General features: G+C 30.3%; 1 protein-coding gene across 27 annotated transcripts in view; it reads left to right on the top strand.

Moving 5' to 3' along the window:
• Nucleotides 1–19,482, top strand: part of mtd (TLD domain-containing protein mustard) — a 467,609-nt gene extending 448,127 nt beyond the window's left edge. For 26 of the 27 annotated variants that reach the window (XM_075290869.1, XM_075290868.1, XM_075290867.1 and 23 more), the window contains 4 exons: nucleotides 13,582–13,703; nucleotides 16,621–16,780; nucleotides 17,200–17,369; nucleotides 17,473–19,482. In XM_075290869.1, the coding sequence (XP_075146984.1) occupies nucleotides 13,582–13,703; nucleotides 16,621–16,780; nucleotides 17,200–17,369; nucleotides 17,473–17,608 (588 nt within the window). In that variant the 3' untranslated portion in view covers nucleotides 17,609–19,482. Of the gene's footprint in view, nucleotides 1–9,413; nucleotides 9,484–13,581; nucleotides 13,704–16,620; nucleotides 16,781–17,199; nucleotides 17,370–17,472 lie in introns of those variants that run through there. The other variant, XM_075290881.1, reaches the window with a different exon arrangement.
• Nucleotides 19,483–23,058: the final 3,576 nt, after the last annotated feature.

Below are 23,058 nucleotides of genomic sequence, written 5' to 3'. Positions count from 1 at the left end.
TTGCAAAATCCTCGCTCAGAAAATATGAATAAAATGTAAATGTGTTTGTTAGGTTAGTTGTACAACTAATTTCGTCAACATTCGGATAACTTCAATTTGAATTTAAAATGAATAATTGTCCGCCGAAATATATTACAAACCCATCCATGATGTACACTTTGACGTGCATGGAAGTTTTTGTAATATTGTCAAATGTTGACTACGTCTTTAGAATAGTCTTCCCTTCAACATTTTTTATTGCTTTCACTTTATTTGGATAAATTTATTATTTCTTACTTGCCTTTTTTTACTGCAGATTGTATTTAGTTCAATATGTCCATATTGCCCATCAATTACCAGCTATAAAAATATATATGATATTGATTGATAAACAATTAAAATTATTAAACAACATTTGTTTTTAGCGCCAGTTTTATATACTCGACAAAAAAACAACAACAATATACGTTGCTCATATATTTAATATTTTCTTTAAATCAAAATTTCTAATATGTCTGGTAATAATATTTTATTGAAGGATTAGCTGTTAATATATTTTCGACTAAAAAAACGTAATCAAGTAATAAATTTAGCATTTGATAAGTAAATGTTTTTAACACATCCATATAAATTATTTTTTTTTAAGAATCACTGCAATGATTTGTATTTGATTGAAAAAATACGAAAAATTTGGTGATAATTAAATCTCTAACTCGTTCATTCGTTTCGCTTTCAAATCTTCTTTTTTAGTTTAATTTATATTTAGAATTCATTTAATGAGATTTTATCACAGCTGATATTACAAGACTCTGATTGACAATATAAGCTAAGTCTAACTAAAACTGCCTTACCCCAATTGTCACGTTAGCTAACGAATTTTTAAACTGTATTTTGAACATATCTGTCATCCTGCCTATACTTTCCATATGCCAGTTAGGAACTTAACTGCTAAAAATTTATCAATTAAATTTAACCAGAGAGAATATATTTGCAATTTATTTTCTGCTAACTGGTAGTTGAGCCTAACGAGCTACATGAAAATGACCGTTAATTTGTTAAAATTTCAAATATGTGACAATGGTGTTACAGTTGCCAATCGGGTCTAAAATAATTTATCAAAATGTGAAGAAAATTCTACCAAAAAACTACTAAATAAACAAAACTTGTTTTGCAGTTTTTGATCAAATTTTTGTGGTTATTATAAAAAAAAATTCTTCGAAATTAATGATTTATTATCAACTTATACCTTGAATTAAATGTCTTTAGCTTGCACTAACAAGGGAAAATTGTTACTTCTACAAAAAGGTAGAAGTTACCCACAATGGACTTTGATAGTATGACCTAAAACGAGAATTCAAATTTTTAAAGATATTGACTTGATAGAAACTTTAGTCAAAATTGTATTTCTATAGAAAATTTTATTTCTATAGAATATTTTGTCAACATTTTATTTCTATAGAAAATTTTATTTCTATAGAAAAATTTGTCAAAATTTTATTTCTATAGAAAATTTTGTCAAAATTTTATTTCTATAGAAAATTTTGTCAAAATTTTAATTCTATGGCCCATTTTATTAAAATGTTACTTCTATAAAAAATTTTGTCAAAATGTTATTTCTATAGAAAATTTTGTCAAATTTTTATTTCTATAGAAAATTTTGTCAAAATTTTATTTCTATAGAAAATTTTGTCAAAATTTTATTTATATAGAAAATTTTGTAAAAATTGTATTTCTATAGAAAATTTTCTCAAAATTTTATATCTATACATAATTTTTGAAGTACCCTTTGGTGGAGTGGAGTATTTTGCAATTTGAATTCTATCAATCTACCAAGGTTAGGTTAGGTTATTGAGGATGAGACCAGCCCGTAGCAAAAAAGGGCTGGCTCCCACTTAGACCCTGTTGATCCATTGTGCTTCCTCATAGTTGTTCTTCTTCGTCCTCATCAATCATTTGAGTTTGCAGGCGAGTTCCAAAGAAAGTTTTCCTAGGTCTTCCATCCCGAGGCCTTTATGAAGGCAAGTATATCCTTCATGTTTCAGTTCCGTACATCTGTTATACGCTGAAAGAAAAATGAGACCAGTATCTTGTTTCTTCTAAAGGATAATGCTGGACACTGGCACAGAAAATGGTAGGAGTCTTCCGTTGCCTCTTGGTCCAGACACCATCTACAAATATCGTCAGTCATTAAGACGATCCTTTCCATGTGTTTTCCAAGGGTGTTGTGTCCTGTTATGATGCCTATCAATACTCTCAGATCATCTCTGGGAGCCACCGTGGTGCAATGGTTGGCATGCCCGCCTTGCATACACAAGGTCGTTGGTTCGATTCCTGCTTCGACCGAACACCAAAAAGTTTTTCAGCGGTGGATTATCCCACCTCAGTAATGCTGGTGACATTTCTGAGGGTTTCAAAGCTTCTCTAAGTGGTTTCACTGCAAAGTGGAACGCCGTTCGGACTCGGCTATAAAAAGGAGGTCCCTTGTCATTGAGCTTAACATGGAATCGGGCAGCACTCAGTGATAAGAGAGAAGTTCACGAATGTGGTATCACAATGGACTGAATAGTCTAAGTGAGCCTGATACATCGGGCTGCCACCTAACCTAACCTAACCATCTCTGCGAGTCGCCATCAGAAAAACAGAGTTCAGTTTGGTTTGCTCGCAGGTCGCAGAGGAAGCCCAACGTTCCTTCCATAGATCATCGTATCTTACTTTGATCCAGTAAGTATATGAAGATAGCGGGGGGAAGACATCTGTAACGATGTTGTTCGTCCCGCATGCGCCTTCTTTAGCCAACACATCCGCCTCCTCATTTCCCATTATTCCATAATGTCCAGGTACCCAGCACAGAGTGATATTATGCTCTCTACGACAGCGGCTGACTGCCCTCGACATTATGTTCGGATTTCCTAAGGCTTTTATTGCTGCCTAAATGTCAGGAGCGATATCACCTTCTTCTACCAACGTTGGCTTAGGTTTAGTTTAGAAAATTTTAACTAAAATATTTTACTTATTTCAACATGATACAAACAAGCTATAAGTTCGAAATGGTCTAAAGCAACAATTGAAAAAATTTATTTTCTTTAAAATCAATATTATTAAATAAAAGTAATTGTAATTACATGTCACCCAGTTAAATTATTGTGAATGGAGAAGAATAAATTAAAACCCGGTATGTTCCACTAGCGTAAGTTTTGCCAAAGGGAATTTATGCTAACGTAAGTTTTGCCAAAGGGAATTTATGCTAGCGAAAATTGCCGGAGAAGTTGATATCGATTGTTCATAACATTCTGCCATAATAGATACATGACAAAACTATATTGTGGCATGCAATCAAAACATTTACTAAAGGTGTATTCGTCATTTAACTAATCTATTATTAATTCAAAACTTTAGTTAATTTATAGTCTGTGTTTTCGTTTTTGTCGTTTTTTCAATTTCACATAAAATGTAATGCCTAGTATTATAACCATGTGCATGCACACTAATTCGTGCAAAAATTGCAAAGATTTTCCAGCATAATTATATAAAGAAAAACTCAGTATAAACTTTCATTTGATTTATGATAGCAATCATATTTCTCTTAGGAGGGAAATTGACAGCTTTATCGACAGCAACAAATTTTCGAAGCAAAACACATTTGCAATAAATTCTTATGGGAAAGCGAGTTGTACAATTATGAAATTAACCCAATTTAAAATTAATTAGGATAAAAATACAAACCAATATAAGGCTTCTTTGTTTCTCTTAACGACTCAAGAACAACAAAAGGTCCAACAAATTAATTAAAATAATCATTTTTAATATTTTTTACCAGAACAAATTGTGAGGATCTAAAATAATATTGCTTCATCTGTCCAATGCTCTTTTGAATCAATGAAGATTTTGCATATGTGAGTCACTTAATAGTCTCTTCAACAGGATGCTTATTTGGTGAACAGCCATCAGTTAGATAAGTTTTAAGTTTCGAAATAAATGTCTCCAAAATAAATACTTTTTTTCAAACTATGTCAATCTAAATATTTGCTATTTACACTAATAGGACCATTGCATGTCAAGTCTATTAAAATGTTGCATTTTATTTACCATTCATTGACATCCGATTGAGGCATCATTAATTTATTTAAATCTCTATTTTAACACTGGAACTTGTTGCCAACAACAATACCAACAGAGAGAGACAACAGGTGGAATAATGTAATTGTAAATATTTACAACTTATTGTATATTTTAACAAAACGGTAAATTGGCATCGACAGCAATAACAAATACTGTGAACAACTTTGTAAAAGTCAAAGTTTTATTAAACGTTTGTTTTTGTTTTGTTTTTTTTTTTTTGTGCTCGTTTCAAAGTCAAACTTAAATTTATGCATTAGATTTTTCTCTTCACCCATGTACGTACCACAAAAATAAAAAGAAAGAGGAACAATTAAAAACATGTAGTCAACATACTATTTAATATAAACTAGTGCGCGGAGAATTCAATTCAGAAATTTATTGCAATTTCGAAGGAGAAGGGGTTGGCGCGATATGGCGCCAGGAAAATCCAAACAATAAAATATGGCAAAACTTGAGAACAACAATCGAATCGAATAACACTTGGCGACAAAGGCCCCCAATACCTAGGAAAATAACAAAGAATGCATGCAATGTCATTTTATTTCACGAAAAGTTTTATTTTTTTGAAACATCCGTGTAGATATGGGACAACGACAGTTGGTATCCCATCAGCTGTTAGTCTCATGTTGTTTGCTGAAATTTCCCAATGTATTTCCAAGAAAATGTCAATTTGCCTCTAGTATAGTTGTTCAAAATTATACGTCACTTCAACTGTCAAATAATGACGTTCTCCTTTGTATATATTTCTTTCGAAATATTTGTCTATAGTATTTTTTAACAAATAAATAACTTCAACGTTAATATTGTCATTTTTTTTGCTCAAACATAAATTATAGTTTAATTTATTCATATATACTATAGACAAAATAATTTTCAAAACATTTCAATTGACAAACTTACTCATTTACACTTGACGTATCGATGACGGTCAAACATTAATTAAGCGTTGAATTTATTTGATGATGACTTGAGTTTTGGAATTCTATTCTCTATTATTGTGCTTTAAAAGACATTGTCTGTTCTTTGAAATGAGTATAGAAATTGTTTACTTGAAATAGACAAAACAAAAACCTTGGATGGGTCAAATAAATTAACTGTGTTGTATGAATAAATTCAAGTGATTTCTTTAAGGACATGAAGAAAATGAAAACAATAAACAAATATTGTGGCGATTTTGTTTGTTTGTAATATTGCGTTAAAAAACTATGTTTTAGGGATTCATTATTAAAAAATATTTATTTCATTCAGTAGTATGCAATACATTTTCAATCTGAAGCCTTTTGTTTTCTTCTGTCTCGACGCTCTAAGTAGCAATTTAGGTAGAGAACATAAAGAATTTTATTCTACTTAAATTATTCGATGAAATTTTCTAAGCATACTTTTTTCCACGAATCTTGTATAACAGAGATGACGGACTTTCTTTTATATTAACTTAATTTTCCGTAGTTAAACTTCTTGACGCTCTAAATCAAAATTTTGGTGAGGAATTCAATTTTATTCAATTTATCATTAGATGAAATTTTCAAAGCATATCTATTTTTCACGAATCTTCTTTAAGGGAGAAGACAGACTTTCTTTTGTATTAATTTAGTTTTTCTTTAGTTAAACTACTTGACGCTCTAAATCAAAATTTATGTGAGAAAATCAATTTTATTTTACTTGAAAAATTATTCGACAAAAATTTACACATATGTACACTAAAAAAACGTACTGAGTTTCTAAAATTTTTTCAACATTAATTCTAATACTTGGATATTAATTCCGAGCCAAAGAAGTAAGGAATTACTTAAAGGATACATTTATGACTTTTAAAGTTAGGTTTTGTTTAGTTTTTCTTCACAACATAGTATGAAAATCCTTCAAAATCTTTCTAATCAAAACTTAACATTTGAAATTTAATCTAGACTTTTTAAATACAAATTATGCCCTATTTCAAGTTAAAAATGTTTTTATCATAAAGTCTTAAAAGACGTCCCCTATTTCCTTAACTGTGTTTTATTTTTTATACTACAACTAGTCTCTATTATACAGAAGTGACTAACCAGTAGTTTATTTATTAACAATCAAAAGACTTATAGAAATTAAAATATCCTAAGACTAAACTAGGACAATTATTGTTGTAAAATTTTTATTTTGAATTGACGCTTTCATATATTAAAGCGGCACAATCTTCTAGGTTTTATTGGAAGTTTGGAATAAATTACGGGCTTCGCGATTTGTGTGGTTCAGTAGGCGGATAAGATGTTTTTCTGCAATTCTAGAGATTTTCTCTTTGATCGTAGTTTTAAGTCTCGGTGGAGGTCACTACTTCGGACATACCATGGAGCGTTTACTGCACTTCTTATTACTTTGTTTTGAAACCTTTGTATTTTGTCGATAGAACAGTTTGCCATATATCCATATGGGTTTTAATGCTTGTTTATATATTAGGAGTTTATTATCTGTGGAGAGGACTGAATTTTTTCCAATTAACCTGCTTAGGTTGCGTACTCAGAGAAGGAATATGATCACCTCGAACATATTTCAAGAGCAAAATGTTATTTTTGGATGGTGACCATTTAACATGTTTATCGCACCCATGTTATTTTCTCGGAAATTATGTATATGATTTCGGCAAGCATGTTATGCTTAGCGAGAAAACAACATTTATGCGACAAACATGGTACATGGTCACCATCCAAAAATAACATTTTGCTTTTGAAACATGTTTGAGGTGATCATATTCCTTCTCCGCGTGCGGTATTTAATATTTAGTTCTTCGCACTTTTTATCAATATGAATTTTCCAATTTAATTTAGAATCCAGTGTAAAACCAAGATATTTTGCTGAGTTTGAAAAAGGCACTGGCTCATTGCCTATTTTTAGGGGTTTGTATCTTGATGCAATTTTCGCAAAGTCAACATGAACAGATTTGCTACTGTTGAGCTTTAGACCCCAGTTTTTTTTGTCCATTGATGAACCTTGTTTAAAGACGCCTGGAGGTTATGTACGGATATATCTGTATTTTTTCCAGTTGACATTAAAACTATGTCATCAGCAAATGTTCCAATGAAACAGTCTTCGTTAACAGGCATATCGTGAGTGTAAAGTAGATACAGCATAGGTCCAAGTATACTGCCCTGCGGAACTCCTACAGACATTGGATATAGATTAGTAAATTCACTATCTTGACTTACTCTATAAAATCGATTACTCAGATATGAGCTAAGTTGCGATAATATTTAAGAAAAGTTTGATATTTATTTATATTTATAACACTTTGATCTGAGTTCAAAAGAATTTTCTTTGATGTGGTGATACATATTTCTGGGTTGAATTGCTTAACTCCAAGGATATAACGTCTTCAGTATAAAGTTTATAGACTTTCTCACTTCCACTAGGATTTTTAGCTCTTAGCACCTTTTTCTGTAATACAAACAATGTAGAATGAATTCGACTTCATAATTTTTTTAAATTTTACCTTTCGACTGGACGGAGAATCGAACCGCGGACCATACAATTTGTAAGCCAACACACTATCCACTGGGCTAAGTAGCTGTTGTTGGCATCAACAGTCAAACAATTATATTTATATAGCATCGTTTTCGGCGCCCACGAGCCAATTAAACAAACTTTATTTAACAGAAAAATACATTTAGTTGGGCACAGTGCAGCAATGGTTAGTACGTCCGCCTTGCATACCAAGGGTCGTGGGTTCGATCCTTACTTCGACCGAACACCAAAAAGTTTTTTTTTACATATATTACAAATATGTTCGGAAGATTCCGAAAAAATGTTCAACATTACATACTACTGTATTAAATTTTTACTATGAAACTGTAAAATGTGTCTTATTAAAGACGTACAGTCAGCTTGATATAAACAAAATGGAATGTGTTGTTGGTTAAAAAATATTTTTTTTTTTTTATTGAAAAAATAAAAATTTTATAACAAACGAATTTTTTTGGTGATAAAAGTTTAAAATTTTCGAAGAAATTAAAAAAAAAATTTGTGATAAATGTTTAACATTTTCGAAGAGATTCAAAAAACTCTATCAAAAGAAAAACGTTTTCGGAAAACGTTTTCCAAACGTTTTTTTTTTCTTTGCGTGTTCGTCAGTTCGTCAGTGCCAAATGTGTGAAAATTCTCCTTCTTTTAATTATTTTTGTTTACCTACTTTAATGAACTTTTTCTAAAATAAGTAAATTTCAGACTCATTTAGACTATTCAGTTCATTGTGATACCACAGGAACCTCCTCTTTATAGCAGAGTCTATTCCACAATGCGTTGAAACAAGTTAGAAGAAAACATATATTTTATGGAATATAATGTCGATAATAACGATAAACAAAAACTTTTTCTCCTTCATAAACAGCCACAAAATTATTGACTAATAAAAGTAATTTTTCTTCATTCAAGTAATCTTGAAAATTCACCTACAACACTACATCACTTTTTTGTCCATACTGTGAAATACAGATAAAAACATGTCATCATTTCCAAAATAATTGCTAGTAACCAACTTTTAAATGTTTTACCTACGTCATTGATTTTGTGCATACGTCATATATCAGGGTCACAACGAATTTTTAGTTTCCCCGTCCGTGCTAAAAAAAAACATGGTTAACGTGACTTAAGGCACTTCGAATAAATTTTCTTCTACCGGCGAAATGTATTCAATAACACATAGATAAATTCTATTTTTTCAAAACACTTGGTAACTAGGAAACATAATCCGTTTTAAGCAATTATTAGTCATATACGAGGGCACATATCACTGTTTCATGATGTTTTTTTGTCTAACAATCTATCTATAATAAAATCAAAATTCAAAAGTGTTATCGGTTAATTTGAGTCGATTATACTTTAAGAAAATATTTTTTGTTTGCAAAAAGAAACATTCATTTAATATTAATACTCAGGGAAAATCTCCAGATAATGATAACATTGTAGTACAGACCAAATCCGAATTAAATTTTTGATATGGACGGCTTATTTTGCACTCCACAAGACAAAATTTATTTTTTTTCTGGTGGTCGAGAACACAGATTGTGGGTTAATTCTCACTCATTTTTTCTTGATGATTGATCTTATCGGTGGCATATTTAATCCCCATATCAAGGGAACATTTTGATTTTAATTTTTATTTTACTTTCAATATCGAGTGTACTTCAGTCTACCACTTTCTTCATTTCGATTTTATTTGTTTTTGCCTCTTGAGTGATTCTTCTGTTAAGATCTAGCGGAGTTTGTTTACTTATTCCTATTTGTAGTTCCTATAAATAGTTAAAACCAACGGTTTTCAATTTCATTCAAAGTTTAGTTATCAAAATGGTGAAAAATACATTTTTTGAAAGGCGCTTACTGCGTATTGCGCGGCGTGTTGAGCATTTTCGCAAAAAGAGTGTAAGTGGGCAAAAAAAAAAGATTATAAAAAACAATAAAATTGATAGAGAACTTAATTTTAATGGTGATTTTAATTGAATCAATTATGGAGAATATGATCGCCACAACGACATCTAAATAATACCAACAAGAGTTTATGGCGAAATTTCCGTTACAACACAACAAAAGAAAAACAAATAAAAAGTTTTAAATTAGTAACCAAAAAAAATTACATTATTTATGTTGAATTTTATTGACAATATCATTAATCACAATTTCCATAATTGGTCACTTCTCAAATTCTCTTCAACATTAAATCTGTAACGTGCTGATTGTGATATACTACCAGGTGCCATTTTGGAAAGAAGAAATGAAGTACTTACTTTATTTTGGAAAACAAACATTGACGATTACCTGAAGCTAGGGATTGTAATGAGAAACCAAATGGCGATTTTTCGATTTTTTTTCTTCAAAATTTGGAAATGTCAATTTTTGCGACTTTTTAATTGGAAATGTCGAAAAATCGTCTTTTAGATATTTCAGCTTTTTAAAACATTGGGAATATGGGTTGTATAAACAGCCACACACAAATCAATTTTTTTCTGATCCAATCATAAAATTAATTGATCCAATTAATTTGTTAATTGAAATTAATTATTTGAAATGATTCAATTGAAAATTTAATTGATGTTGATTACAAAACTCAATTAATTTTTAATTTAAAACGTAACTATTTTCAGTTACTCTTAACTGTCTTACCCCCATTTTCATGAAGCTCCGTTAGTGCTACGTTAGCTAACTAATTTTTAAACCGATCTATGGACAGGTCTATCATCTTGCCTATACATTCTATATGCCAGTTAGGAGCTTAGCTGCTAGAAAATTTTCAGTTAAAACTGTAGAAAATATATTTGCAATTTACTTTCTGTTAACTGACAGTTAAAGCCTAACGGAGCTACATGAAAATGGCCGTTAGTGTTTTTAAATTGATTAAAAAATTTACTGTTTCAAATAAATTTTTAATTAAAAAAATTTCCATCACTTTTTTTAACTTAGTCTTCCGAGTTGGATTAAAAAGTGTTCAATTAATTTTTGTATTAAAAATTTAAAAAACTTTTCAATCATTGGCTTAATTAACTTAATATTTCTTTCTTGATTAAAAAGTTAATTGTATCAATTAATTTATTAATTGAAAGTTTTCTCAACTTCAATCAACATTTTTATTGGAAATATTTGGTTGATATTTTTTCTGTGCATCGCAATAAAATAATATTTTGTATGTCAAGCACTGTTAGTTTGATTGTACAATCAATCTGGCAGTCAAATTTTCATTTTATTTATCTCAGCATCAGAGAATGAAACCGCCGAGTCGCGCCGTCGATTTCAGTCGCCGCCGACCCTTTTTTGCCAGTCGGCGCCTCCGCCGAATATCTCATTACCAACAACAAATCTCATTACCATTCGAATAACTTCAAATTGATTTTATAATCAAATCTCATTACCATTCGACTCAAATCTCATTACCATTCGAATAACTTCAAATTGATTTTATAATGGATAATTGTCCGCCGCCGAATGGACAAATGTATATCGGCTTAGCCGTCAAGCTGCTGCCGCCGACAAAAATGGGTCGGCTTCATTCTCTGCAAAGCATAGCATCCCAGCAAAAAAATTTGGAAGTTGTTCCAAAAATGTCCTCCCAAAGATGTTCTTTAGTTTAACTACAGAGGAAGTTCTTTTAATTCAATTTCATATTTTTAATGGGTAATTTGAACTTTTTTGTTTCAAACAAGCAAAAAAATTTGGAAGTTGTTCCAAAAATGTCCTCCCAAAGATGTTCTTTAGTTTAACTACAGAGGAAGTTCTTTTAATTCAATTTCATATTTTTAATGGGTAATTTGAACTTTTTTGTTTCAAACAAGTTAAGAACAGAGTAAGAATTAATAAAATGGTACAAATTATTAAAATTTTGTCGAAAAAAATCCAATATCCATTCTAGAAAAATTTCGAATTTTTAAAACAATTTTAACTCAAACGTTTCAGACGAGCATAAGAATGAATTTATTTAGCAAAATACCACAAAATTTTTAATTCACATCCATAACACTGAATTCGGATCACACCTTAAAAAGTGATACAAATTCAGTACAACAGCTGTTGTAATGGTGGACATCCGTCCTATGACAAGCCCATGTTAAATTCATCGCTTCTGCGCCAATTTTGGATCACTTCCGGATCCAAAAAGAACATTTTCACTGCTTTTTTGGCGACGCTTTTTTTGCTGGGATGATTTTTCTAAATTGTTATAGAAACCTTGAATGAAAATAAAAAAATATTTTTTTTTTTGAATAAAATAAAACAACTACAAGATCTTAACAAATATTTTCTCATTAATTGGCGGCCACAATTCTGTAGGGATGAGCCGACAAAAGTGGCGTCGGCATTGGCTTGTCATAAATCGTCGGCGGCGCTACTTGGCGTCTTCATTCTCCATCAGAAAATTAAGCCGCTGACTTATTTGGACAGTCGAAGCCGCCGATTATAACAGCGCATATAGCCGCCAATTAATAAAAATATAGTTGTTTTAATTCTGGATTTTTTGTCTGTAGGATAATCTTCAACCTTTAGGATAATTTTAAATTGATTTTTAAACAATAAGCGCTTCAGGTTAATAGGCGAATTTTTGCCGGATCAGCTTTGAGATTCAGCAGCCGCCGCCTACAAAAAGAATTTGGCTTCATTCTATGCTATGGATTTTCAATTAGCAAATACCCAACGCAATAAAATAAATTTTATATGATACAACCTTCGAACAACTAGGAAAATTATTAAAGGCTTAGCAAAAATATTTTGTGTCAATAAAAATGATTCAGATTCTCAGCTATTTAGATGGGAACCTTAGGTTAGGTTAGGTTATGTGGCAGCCCGATGTATCAGGCTCACTTAGACTATTCAGTCCATTGTGATACCACATTGGTGAACTTCTCTCTTTTCACTGAGTGCTGCCCGATTCCATGTTAAGCTCAATGACAAGGGACCTCCTTTTTATAGCCGAGTCCGAACGGCGTTCCACATTCCAGTGAAACCACTTAGAGAAGCTTTGAAACCCTCAGAAATGTCACCAGCATTACTGAGGTGGGATAATCCACCGCTGAAAAACTTTTTTGGTGTTCGGTCGTAGCAGGAATCGAACCCACGACCTTGTGTATGCAAGGCGGGCATGCTAACCATTGCACCACGGTGGCTAGATGGGAACCTTAACCAAACTGTTATATTTTCATTTTCCATTTGACATTTACATTTATTTCATTTTCTTTTTTTCCCCTAATACAAATTATTGATAGGAAAAAATTCTTAAAAATTGTAGTTGGCACAATAAAATCATCACAAGACCATTCATTTTTCATACTCGTTTTCATTCAATCTCATTGAAAGAATTTCGTTGTAAATAAAATATTTCCAAAATCAGCTCATAAAAAAAACGTTTTTTGCTTTAATCCTAAATTAGAAAATTTTTTAAATTAAACCAAAAATATAATTGGTTTGTTGAATGATTTTTTTGTTTATATCTTATTTGTAGCGCATTGATTTTTATATAAGCTTTGAGCTGTGTCAAAAAAAATATATTGCTTTTTTCCAAAGTATTATATGTAAAATGCTTCTTATAAAAAAAAAAAAAAAAAAAAACAAATTATAAAACCTTTAATTTCAAGTATTTTGATTGCAAAATGTTATTGTTCGAGTCAGAGGAGTCAACTCGTACGACCCTTTTTAACAGAAACCATAAATTCACACTAGTTTTATTTAATTACAGCACAATTTGAATTGAAATTTTAGTTTTCATTGTTTTTCTTATTGTTTTTTTCTCTTAGACATTGCAATTTGTTATTTATCTCACTAAATATGAAACATGTTCCACCCACCAAATGAGTTGTATTGTGATATTTTAGGATGTAAATTTTTGATATTATATTTTATTAAACGTAAAACCACCACACCCTGTATTCTTTCTTTTTTTTTTCTTTGTGTTTCAATGGTCTTTATTTAATGTAATTTAACAATTAACTAATTTGTTGTTTTTCTTTTTTGTTTTCTTTCCATACGTACCACAATTTACAGGTGCTGTCTATGAGCAATGATGATTATCGTAAATCATCGATATTCCAGACAGGATCATTTGATTTAGATTTCCCAATACCAGATTTAATTGGAACAACAGAGATACTAACAGAGGAGCATCGGTAAGTTTCAACAATTTAAGGAATTTCTATGAATTTTTGTAAAACAAAATCAAAAAAAAAAAAAAAATAAAAAAAAGAAATAAAAAAAAAATAAAAAAATAATGAAAAAAATCTTGGTCTGCTGGATAGCGAAAATGACAGTAGGAATATCCATCATTTATTTATGTACCTCACTAATTTGGCTTAATTTGATCACCTAAACTTTAGAGATTATCTCCGATCATAGATCGCTAACCAGAGCTATTCCACTAGGCATCTTATAGTTGAATAGTGTCGACTTCATTTAACACCACTCCTATCAATGATATACAAATTAAATATTAAAAAATAATGGCATCGATTACTTACCAATCATCAACATATACAATCAAAAACAAAAATTTTGTGAATTTGGGAAAAAAATTGAAAAGACTTCTTTCGATTCAGATATCAATTCTTAATCAATCAATTCAATAATATAAAATATTATTGTGCACTTTGGACTTTTTCCAAGCGTTAATACTTTCCATTTTTCCACTTACATACTTTTTCCATTTTTTCTCATACCCTACCACCCTCTATTAAGATAGCAGATATGATAGCCTTATTAAGAATTAATCGAGGTTACGAGTCAAATATATTTGTGAGCAATTTTGTTTGGCCATAATATATTCAGTGTATACGTGTACAGCCTAAAACTATGCAAGAAGAAAATTGAAACGATTTTTTAAAATTTGATCATAAAATTCTTATTGATTGGTTCTCTAATTAAGAGGTACAATTTTCTATAGAAATAAAATTTTGACGAAATTTTGCAAAAATTTTCATAGAAATAAAATTGTGCAAGAATTTACTATAGAAAAAAATTGCCAAGAATGTTCTATAGTAATAAATTTTTGCATGAATATTCTATAGAAATACAAATGTGCAAAAATGTTCTACAGATATAAAGTTATGCGAAAGTTTTCTACCCAAATAAAATTTTGCTAAAGTTTTCTACCGAAATAAAATTTTGATAAAATTTTCTATAGAAATAAAATGTTGACAAAATTTTCTATAGAAATAAAATTTGGACAAAATTTTCTATAGAAATAAAATTTGGACAAAATTTTCTTTAGAAATACAATTTTGACAAAATTTTCTATAGAAATAAAATTTTGACAAAATTTTCTATTGAAATGAAATTTTGACAAATTTTTCTATGGAAATGAAATTTTGACAAAATTATCTATAGAAATAAAATTTTGTCGAAATTTTCTATAGAAATAAGATATTGAAAAAAATATCTATAGAAGTAAAATTTGACAACTTTTTCTGTAGAAACAAAATTTTAACAAAATTCGATATAAAACATTTCAATAAAAACTTTTTGTATATACTGTCCAGAATATATATTTTTGAATTTGATAGATTTTTGGTAAAATTTTCTTCAAATTTTGGTTGATTACTTTTAGAACGAGTGGCAACCGTGATATTAGTACTGTAAATATAAAATGATATATAGCTCCTACATGTATGAAATCTCTAGCAAAAACTTGCAATTTCCCTATCTCACAACTCTTTTGCAGGCTCTAAACGTGTAAACTAATTGGTTATATTCAAGATTTTTGAACGTAGGTAATATCGTCATTTTTGGGGCAAAAATCAGAAAATCGGCATTTGCTATTTTTTGAGTAAAAAATCGTCAAAATGCCGATAAATCGGCAAAATTGGCAGCCCTGGTCACAGCTTAAATGCTTGCTTGCATCTCTAGCTAAAATTACATGTGCATGTCAGTAAGACAGTTTTGTCACGTGTCGATTCAACCGTGGTTTCCCCAAAAATCTTGAAACGTTTTATATAATAGAATTTTATTTATTTATTGTTTATTTTAATTATACAAACAATGTATGATAAAAATAAAAAAGAGAAGAAAGCATTGGCTGCTATGGCCATCAACTATGTATAATTTTATACAACGAAAAAAAAGTGACTTTTTATAGGAAATTGAACTAAATTTTACTCCACATTTTGAGATTTCCACAAAGCGTTGTTAAAACCAGGAAAATTTAATGCTCTGTTGTACTTTTTAACTGCAGTACATGAAATTACATCCTCTCATAGAAGAAAAAATGAACTCAAAATAAAGATGAAAATCTAAATAATCACCATTTTAACCATACAGTAGTTCATTCCTACTACGTACATATGTGTACGGTCATTGAACTTTATACCCACGTTTAGTTCATACAAATTTTGAGACATACTTAAAAAAGTAAGATTTCAATAAGCTGTAGAAAATTTCGAGAAAAAAAATAAAATTTAACTACTATCAAATAATTTTTTTCCAATAAAAATAAGTTAAATTTAGTGTGAGTTTAACTACGGAAATTTTTTTCTGTGTATCATAAAATTCGACCAAAAAAATCGCCAATGTTTGATTAAATTAATTAATAGACATTTTAAGATTCATATGTACTTTACATTTACAATTTAAAAAAAAAAACAACCCGAAACAGGGTCCTCCCAAAAATGGATTTATATCAAGAGTTTGGTATTAATTCCGAGCCAAAGATGCGGCTTCTTTACAATGAAAACATTTTTTATGGACCTATCTAGCTTAAATCTAGGATTAAAGATTCAATATAAATAAACATATTTTTCTTTTCCTTATGAAAATTTTGCCATAGTTCAAATACACACGACTTTAACGGAGGGACGCAAATTGCCAAGATTCATGTCCTAAATACTATAAAAAAAAATGTTTTGAAGATTTCTTTTATTTAAAATTTCATTATTTCAAAAAAATTGCCCTTAATATTGTGTAAATTAGATGTCCTTCAATTTATAATCGTTCATATTAGGACAATGTTTTTTTTTTTTTTTTCAGTGTACCATATAGTAATCTAGACTTGTCATTACGTTAATTTTTAATTTCAATTTTATTTTACATTTTTAGTGAAAAACTTTGTGGACATTTACCTGCACGCGCTGAAGGCTATTCCTGGTCGTTGGCCTTTAGCACATCTCAACATGGATTCTCATTAAATTCATTATACCGCAAAATGCAGAGGCTTGAGAGCCCTATACTAATAGTAATACAAGACACAGAGCAAAATGTAAGTATTCAAATATGATATTTAATATTATTAAAGCATAATAAATATTCTATTTTCGATAGATAACTACTTAAAATTAAAGTCGAAAGAAATTAAATTAAATTAAATTAAATTTAAATTTTAAATTTAAATGAATTTACATTAATATGAGAAAAATTTGTTTGTAATTATTGTGTTTTTTTGTTCACCTTATGTGAACTAAAAAAAGTTAAAGTTACAGATTTATTTTTTTTTAATAACCCAAAAGATAATTTAATTAGATTTTACAATTAAAAAGTAGGGACATATTATTTTCGATTTTAAATTTGGACCATAGTAATTGTCTACGTAGCATAGAATTTGATTATAACAAATAAAATAATTTTAATCTAGATCACTTCCCGGCCAATTACTTAAATTGTTTTTCTTTATATTTCTAGGTATTTGGAGCTCTAACGTCATGTTCCCTGCATGTATCTGATCATTTCTATGGTACCGGCGAATCATTATTGTACAAATTCAATCCCAGCTTTAAGGTTTTCCATTGGACTGGTGAAAATCTGTACTTTATCAAAGGCAACGTTGAAAGTTTGTCAATTGGTGCTGGCGAGTAAGTATTCCCAAAATATTTGCTATTTATTAAAGACAACAATATCCATACATAATGATGATTTAATTAATATGTATTCGCGTTTTTTTTTTTATTATTTCAGTGGTCGTTTCGGTCTGTGGTTGGATGGTGATCTGAATCAAGGCCGTTCCCAATCCTGCAGTACATATGGCAATGAACCATTAGCGCCTCAAGAAGATTTTGTTATTAAAACTCTGGAATGCTGGGCATTTGTTTAAATAACATTAATAACAATTAGCAAGGAAAACAATGTAGCATTGGCATTGTATTTCTGTGTTGATTCAAAAAAAAAAAAAAACTGGATGATGGCTGATTTCCCCACCTTTCCCTAAGTGGTTAGTGGTGGTCAACATCTTTAAATCCAACCAATACTACCACCAAGAACTCGTTAAAAACAAGCAACCAAGAAGAAGAAATCAAGCAACAGCAGCATGATTCTGTATCCTTCAATATACATACATACATGCATACAAATATATATATACATAACTACAAAAGAGAAAAAAAAACACAAAGGATTACAGCAGGAAGAGAAATTCCTCCTTTATATACATATAATAATATTAACTAGTATATACAACAACTACACATGCATACAAGACAAGAAAAGAAAATCCTAAAAAGAATATAAATTATTCATAAAATAAAAGCAACAACAATTAAATCTAAATTAAACAAAGAAGAGAAGAAAAAAACGTAGCATTAATTAAAAGAAAAATACATATTTTTATATACATATAAAAGAAATAATAGAGGAATGATGAGGAGATGAAATTGGAAGAGAATATTATAAAAACTTAAAAATAAAAATTTAAACTAATCCAAAATATATCGTTGACTAGGAGCGAGAAAACAAAAATGCCTAAGCCTATGATGAAGATGATGATGATGATAATGGCTATGATCAAGCTAAGCATCATTTCAATTTCAATGTTATCATATATTTGCTATTATAGATTACAACAGCAAACAATAGCCACCACCACCACCAATACAATTATTACTTAGTACTCCTGGATCCTGATCTTTATAATATTCCTTCCCCCCTTATGTAGCCTTTCCTTTTTTTCTACTCTCCTCCAACATTCCCTTTTATTGCGATTTCAAGAAACCCCCCATTTTCATTATCGACCATAACATGTATTGCCATCATTGTCAGCATCATCGTAAATTAATTACTTAATCACCCTCCCCAAAACGTCATCAATCGTTTCTCATACAAATATTATATATTTACTCACATTATATACATTAGCATATAGAGACGCAATAAATAAATTGTGTTACCATTTGTCATTTTTTATTATGATTATGTTTAAGCCTCTATACTTTTTTGTTTGTTTGTTTGTTCCCCCCTCATTTCCCCTCATTAATGTGTTAGTTTTAATTAAATTAAGTTTAGATTTAGATATACAAAAAAAAAATAATTCATTTGAACAACAGATTAATATTATGGAAAAAAAGAAAATTGAACGAAATAAAACATACAAACTATTCTTTGTTTAAATTAATTTAATTTAAATCACATAATAATATTTTATTAACACCACGTGTCTAAAATCAATTTAACTTCGTTTGGTTTTTGCTAACAGTATAAAAACAATTTACTTTAACTATGATTATTATGATGATTTTGACCCCCTCGCTCTTAACTTATTGTAATTTGTACTTTTGTGTTATAATTTTTGCAAAAACTATTACCTATCCAGGAATTATATTTTAAATTGTATAGAAAACAAAAAATGTTCAAATTTATTCATGCAATTTAAAATGAGTTTTTGTCTCTATTTGTTCATTGTTCTGTGTAAAATAACCCAAACACACACACACGTAAATACAACCATTTACACACATAAACATTGACGAGAAACGATAGATGAAGACGTTCTTCAATTTAAGTAAGAATAATAATAAATGAAGAAATACATTTAACTATCGAAACATTAAAACAAATGATTTTTATTTCATTTATTTTATTTTTAATACTTTCTTCGTTATTATAAGTCATTTATTTTTTTAATGATTATACAGTTTATTTTATTTTTTTTTTAACAAGAAAATAAAAAACCAACGAGCAATTTTAAATATCTAATTTCGTTGTTTAATTTCAAATTACTAATATGTATTTATTTACCATTATTTAATTTGTCTCGAGCAATGTATTCTGTGTAAGTCGATACATAGACCAAGGAAAGTATAGACATCTTAAGTGAATTCACAGCGCTGTAGTTTGTCTGCACACCGTAGATGGCTCTTTTTCGTCTGCAAATGAGTGATTTTAATTTGTTTTCTTTCATTTGTAATGCAAATTGACTGATTTTTACGGTAACTCTTGTTTTCCAAAAAGAAATTGAGTCACTTGACTGCGCAATTGAGTGGAATGACTTCGCACTGCAAATAAACAAAACCATTGTGAATTATCAAAGTATGTCTCTATATTTTCTTGGTCTATGTATCGAGAGTTACCGTAAAAATCAGTCAATTTGCATTACAAAAAAGGGGTGGATATATAGAATTTTACATGTTTTTTCAATATTTGGTGTTTCATCAAGAGGACAAAGGAAAGAAAACAAATTAAAGCGCAATTAAAAATCACTCATTTGCAGACGAAAAAGAGCCATCTACGGTGTGCAGACAAACTACAGCGCTGTGAATTCACTTAGATGTCTATACTTTCCTTGGTCTATGGTCGATAAGACAGTCAGCTGTTTGTTAATACTCGCATAGACCAAGGAAGGTATAGACAACGAAAGTGAATTCACAGCGCTGTAGTTTGTCTGCACACCGTATATGGCTCTTTTTCGTCTGCAATTGAGTGATTTTTTAATTCGTTTTCTTTCCTTTGTTCTTTTGATGAAACACTAAATATTGTGAAAGCTTATAAAATACTATCCATCCACAACTTTTTTGTAATGAAAATTGACTGATTTGTACGTTTATTCTCGTTTTCCAAAAAGAAATTGAGTCACTTGACTGCGCAATTGAGTGGAATGACTGCGCTTTGCAAATAAACAAAACCATGGTGAATTATCAAAGTACGTCTCTATATTTCCTTGGTCTATGATACTCGGTTTATATTGTACTTTTATATGGACGACTTTTGGGATATTTTTTTAACAAATGGCAAATGAATCAAATGAAATCATGCGCTGCCATTTGTTTTATATAAAATACCCCCAAAAAGCGTTCAAATAAAAATACAATAGGAACGGCGCATGATGTAGAAACTGTGAATGATCGGTAACAGTGCTTCGATATCTTCAAGCTCGACATGCACCTCTAGCGAAAATTTCGTTTGCGTGCCAATAACATAGTTTTGCAGTGCATTCCGTATGGGAGCAAAATGCGAATCATCGATAACAACACCTCACGCTTCATATATAGCAACGCATTTCTTAAGGGTAGCGGAAATTTCAGTTGGACGTGCATATTGGCATAGACCAAGGAAGGTATAGACATCTCAAGTGAATTCACAGCGCTGTAGTTTGTCTGCACACCGTAGATGGCTCTTTTTCGTCTGCAATTGAGTGATTTTTTAATTTGGCTTTAATTTGTTTTCTTTCCTTTGTTCTCTCGTTGAAACACCAAATATTGTGAAAGTTTATAAAATACTGTTCATCCACACCTTTTTTGTAATGCAAATTGACTAATTTATACGGTTATTCTCGTTTTCCAAAAAGAAATTGAGTCACTTGACTGCGCAATTGAGTGGAATGACTGCGCTCTGCAAATAAACAAAACCATGGTGAATTATCAAGGTATGTCTCTATATTTTCTTGGTCTATGATATTGGCCTTAAGCTCGGTATGCACATCTAGCAGAAATTTCGTTTGCGTGCCAATAACACAATTTTGCAACGTATTTCTTATGGGAGCAAAATACCAAGAATCGATAATAACTTTTTATGGGTAGCGGAAATTTTCACGAGAGGTACATTCCGGCCTCTAGCATAAATTGTCATTCCTTTCTTATGTTTTACTTTTTTTTTTTGTAATTTCAAAACACATAATTTCAATTTTTATGGAACTACTTTCTGTCCGTATTTTTATATTGTTTTAGCAGTCGACGCCGCCGCCGAATATGTCGACTCATGTCGACTCAAATTTAGCCGCCAATTAATCAAAAATATTGATTTATATCAGAAAAATGTAATAATAATTGTTATATTTCATGCCAACAGTTTGAACTCTCCACCTACAAGCCATTAGTATCAAGTTGCTATAATTGTTTTACAAAAATTTAGCTCAGAAAATTTGAATGAAATGTAAATTTTATTTTAAGATTGGTTGTACAACTAATCTCATTACAATTTGGAAAACTTCAAATTGATTTTATAACGGATTATTGTGCGCCGCCTAATAGACAATTTTTTATCGGCGTAGGCGTCAAGCAAAAAATTTTGTGTCAGCCGCCTCCGACAAAAATAGGTCGGCTTCATTCTCTGTGAATGATTGTGGATCGATAGTTTAAAATTTTGACAGAAAATACAACAATTATAAATAAATTTTTCTGTTTCATTTTCTGTATCAGAGAATGAAGCCGACCCATTTTGCTTCCAGTGGCTGCGGATTGACGACTAAGTCGATACAAATTCGTCTATTCGGTGGCGGAATAGTTATCCGAATTTTAAAAGAGATTAATTTTATATCCAATCTTACAATCTCATTTACATATCATTCAAATTATCTGAGCTAAATTTTTTCAAAATAGCAACTTGATACTGACGTATTTTGGGAGGAAAGTTACAGCCTATTTCTGTATGTCGAATGAGCTCTAGCGATCGATTGAAATGGAAAAAACAGCTGAATTTATAACCAAAAATCAGCTGTTTCTATGCATTTCACTCGATCGATAGAGCTCGTTCGACATACAGAAACAGGGGGCTAATTACGGCATTCGATATTGAATTCATAATCGTATCGAAAAAATTGTCGATATGATTATGAATTTTAGATCACGGTCGATCGAAATTTGATACAATTTCTTTAGCATTGCCAACAGCAAAACACGAAGTACTTACACATTGTTATTGGTGTAAGTACATGGGTTTGAAATGGTGTGCACTGTTAGAAAGTCACCTTTTTGCAGGCTCAATGGACGATTTCGCTTGGCGAAGGAGGTGTTCAGACGGAATATATTTTTGGTGGCATCTCAACGCCAATTCTATCGCTTTACAATTGTCTGCCGTCTTAAAACTTTCGCTATTCCTATATGGCGAAACGATGTAAAAAACAAGTGAAAAATATTTTACGATTGCAATTTACCAATTAAAAAAATTTTCGATTAAAAAAAATTGATACCGACTCCCGTGATCCAAAAAATTTAGATTTCGATCAAAAGTTCTCGATATCGAATGCTGTGATTAGCCCTCACAATCAAAAAAAGTGAACCCTATATTTCACTAAAGCCGATTTAACTCTCTTTTAGTTCATGGAATTTTTACTTTTTAAGAAAGATTCCATGACTTTAATATTTTTTTGTGTACATTAGTTAAATTAACTAGAACAGAGGAAAAAATTATACACAAATAAAGCATAAAGATTAACTAAATTCGTGTCTCCCACAAAATAGTTCAGAATTTCTTAAAATTTGTAAATTTTACCAATAATGCGCCTATCTTGAACTTCGTATGTCACTAAAGACATTCTTGCAATTTTGAACTCCAATT

This window comes from Haematobia irritans, chromosome 1, assembly GCF_050003625.1.
Source record: "Haematobia irritans isolate KBUSLIRL chromosome 1, ASM5000362v1, whole genome shotgun sequence".
In the NCBI taxonomy this organism is placed as follows: domain Eukaryota; kingdom Metazoa; phylum Arthropoda; class Insecta; order Diptera; family Muscidae; genus Haematobia; species Haematobia irritans.
The sequence above is the reverse complement of the archived record's forward strand: the minus strand, read 5'-3'. Positions and strand labels throughout refer to the sequence as shown.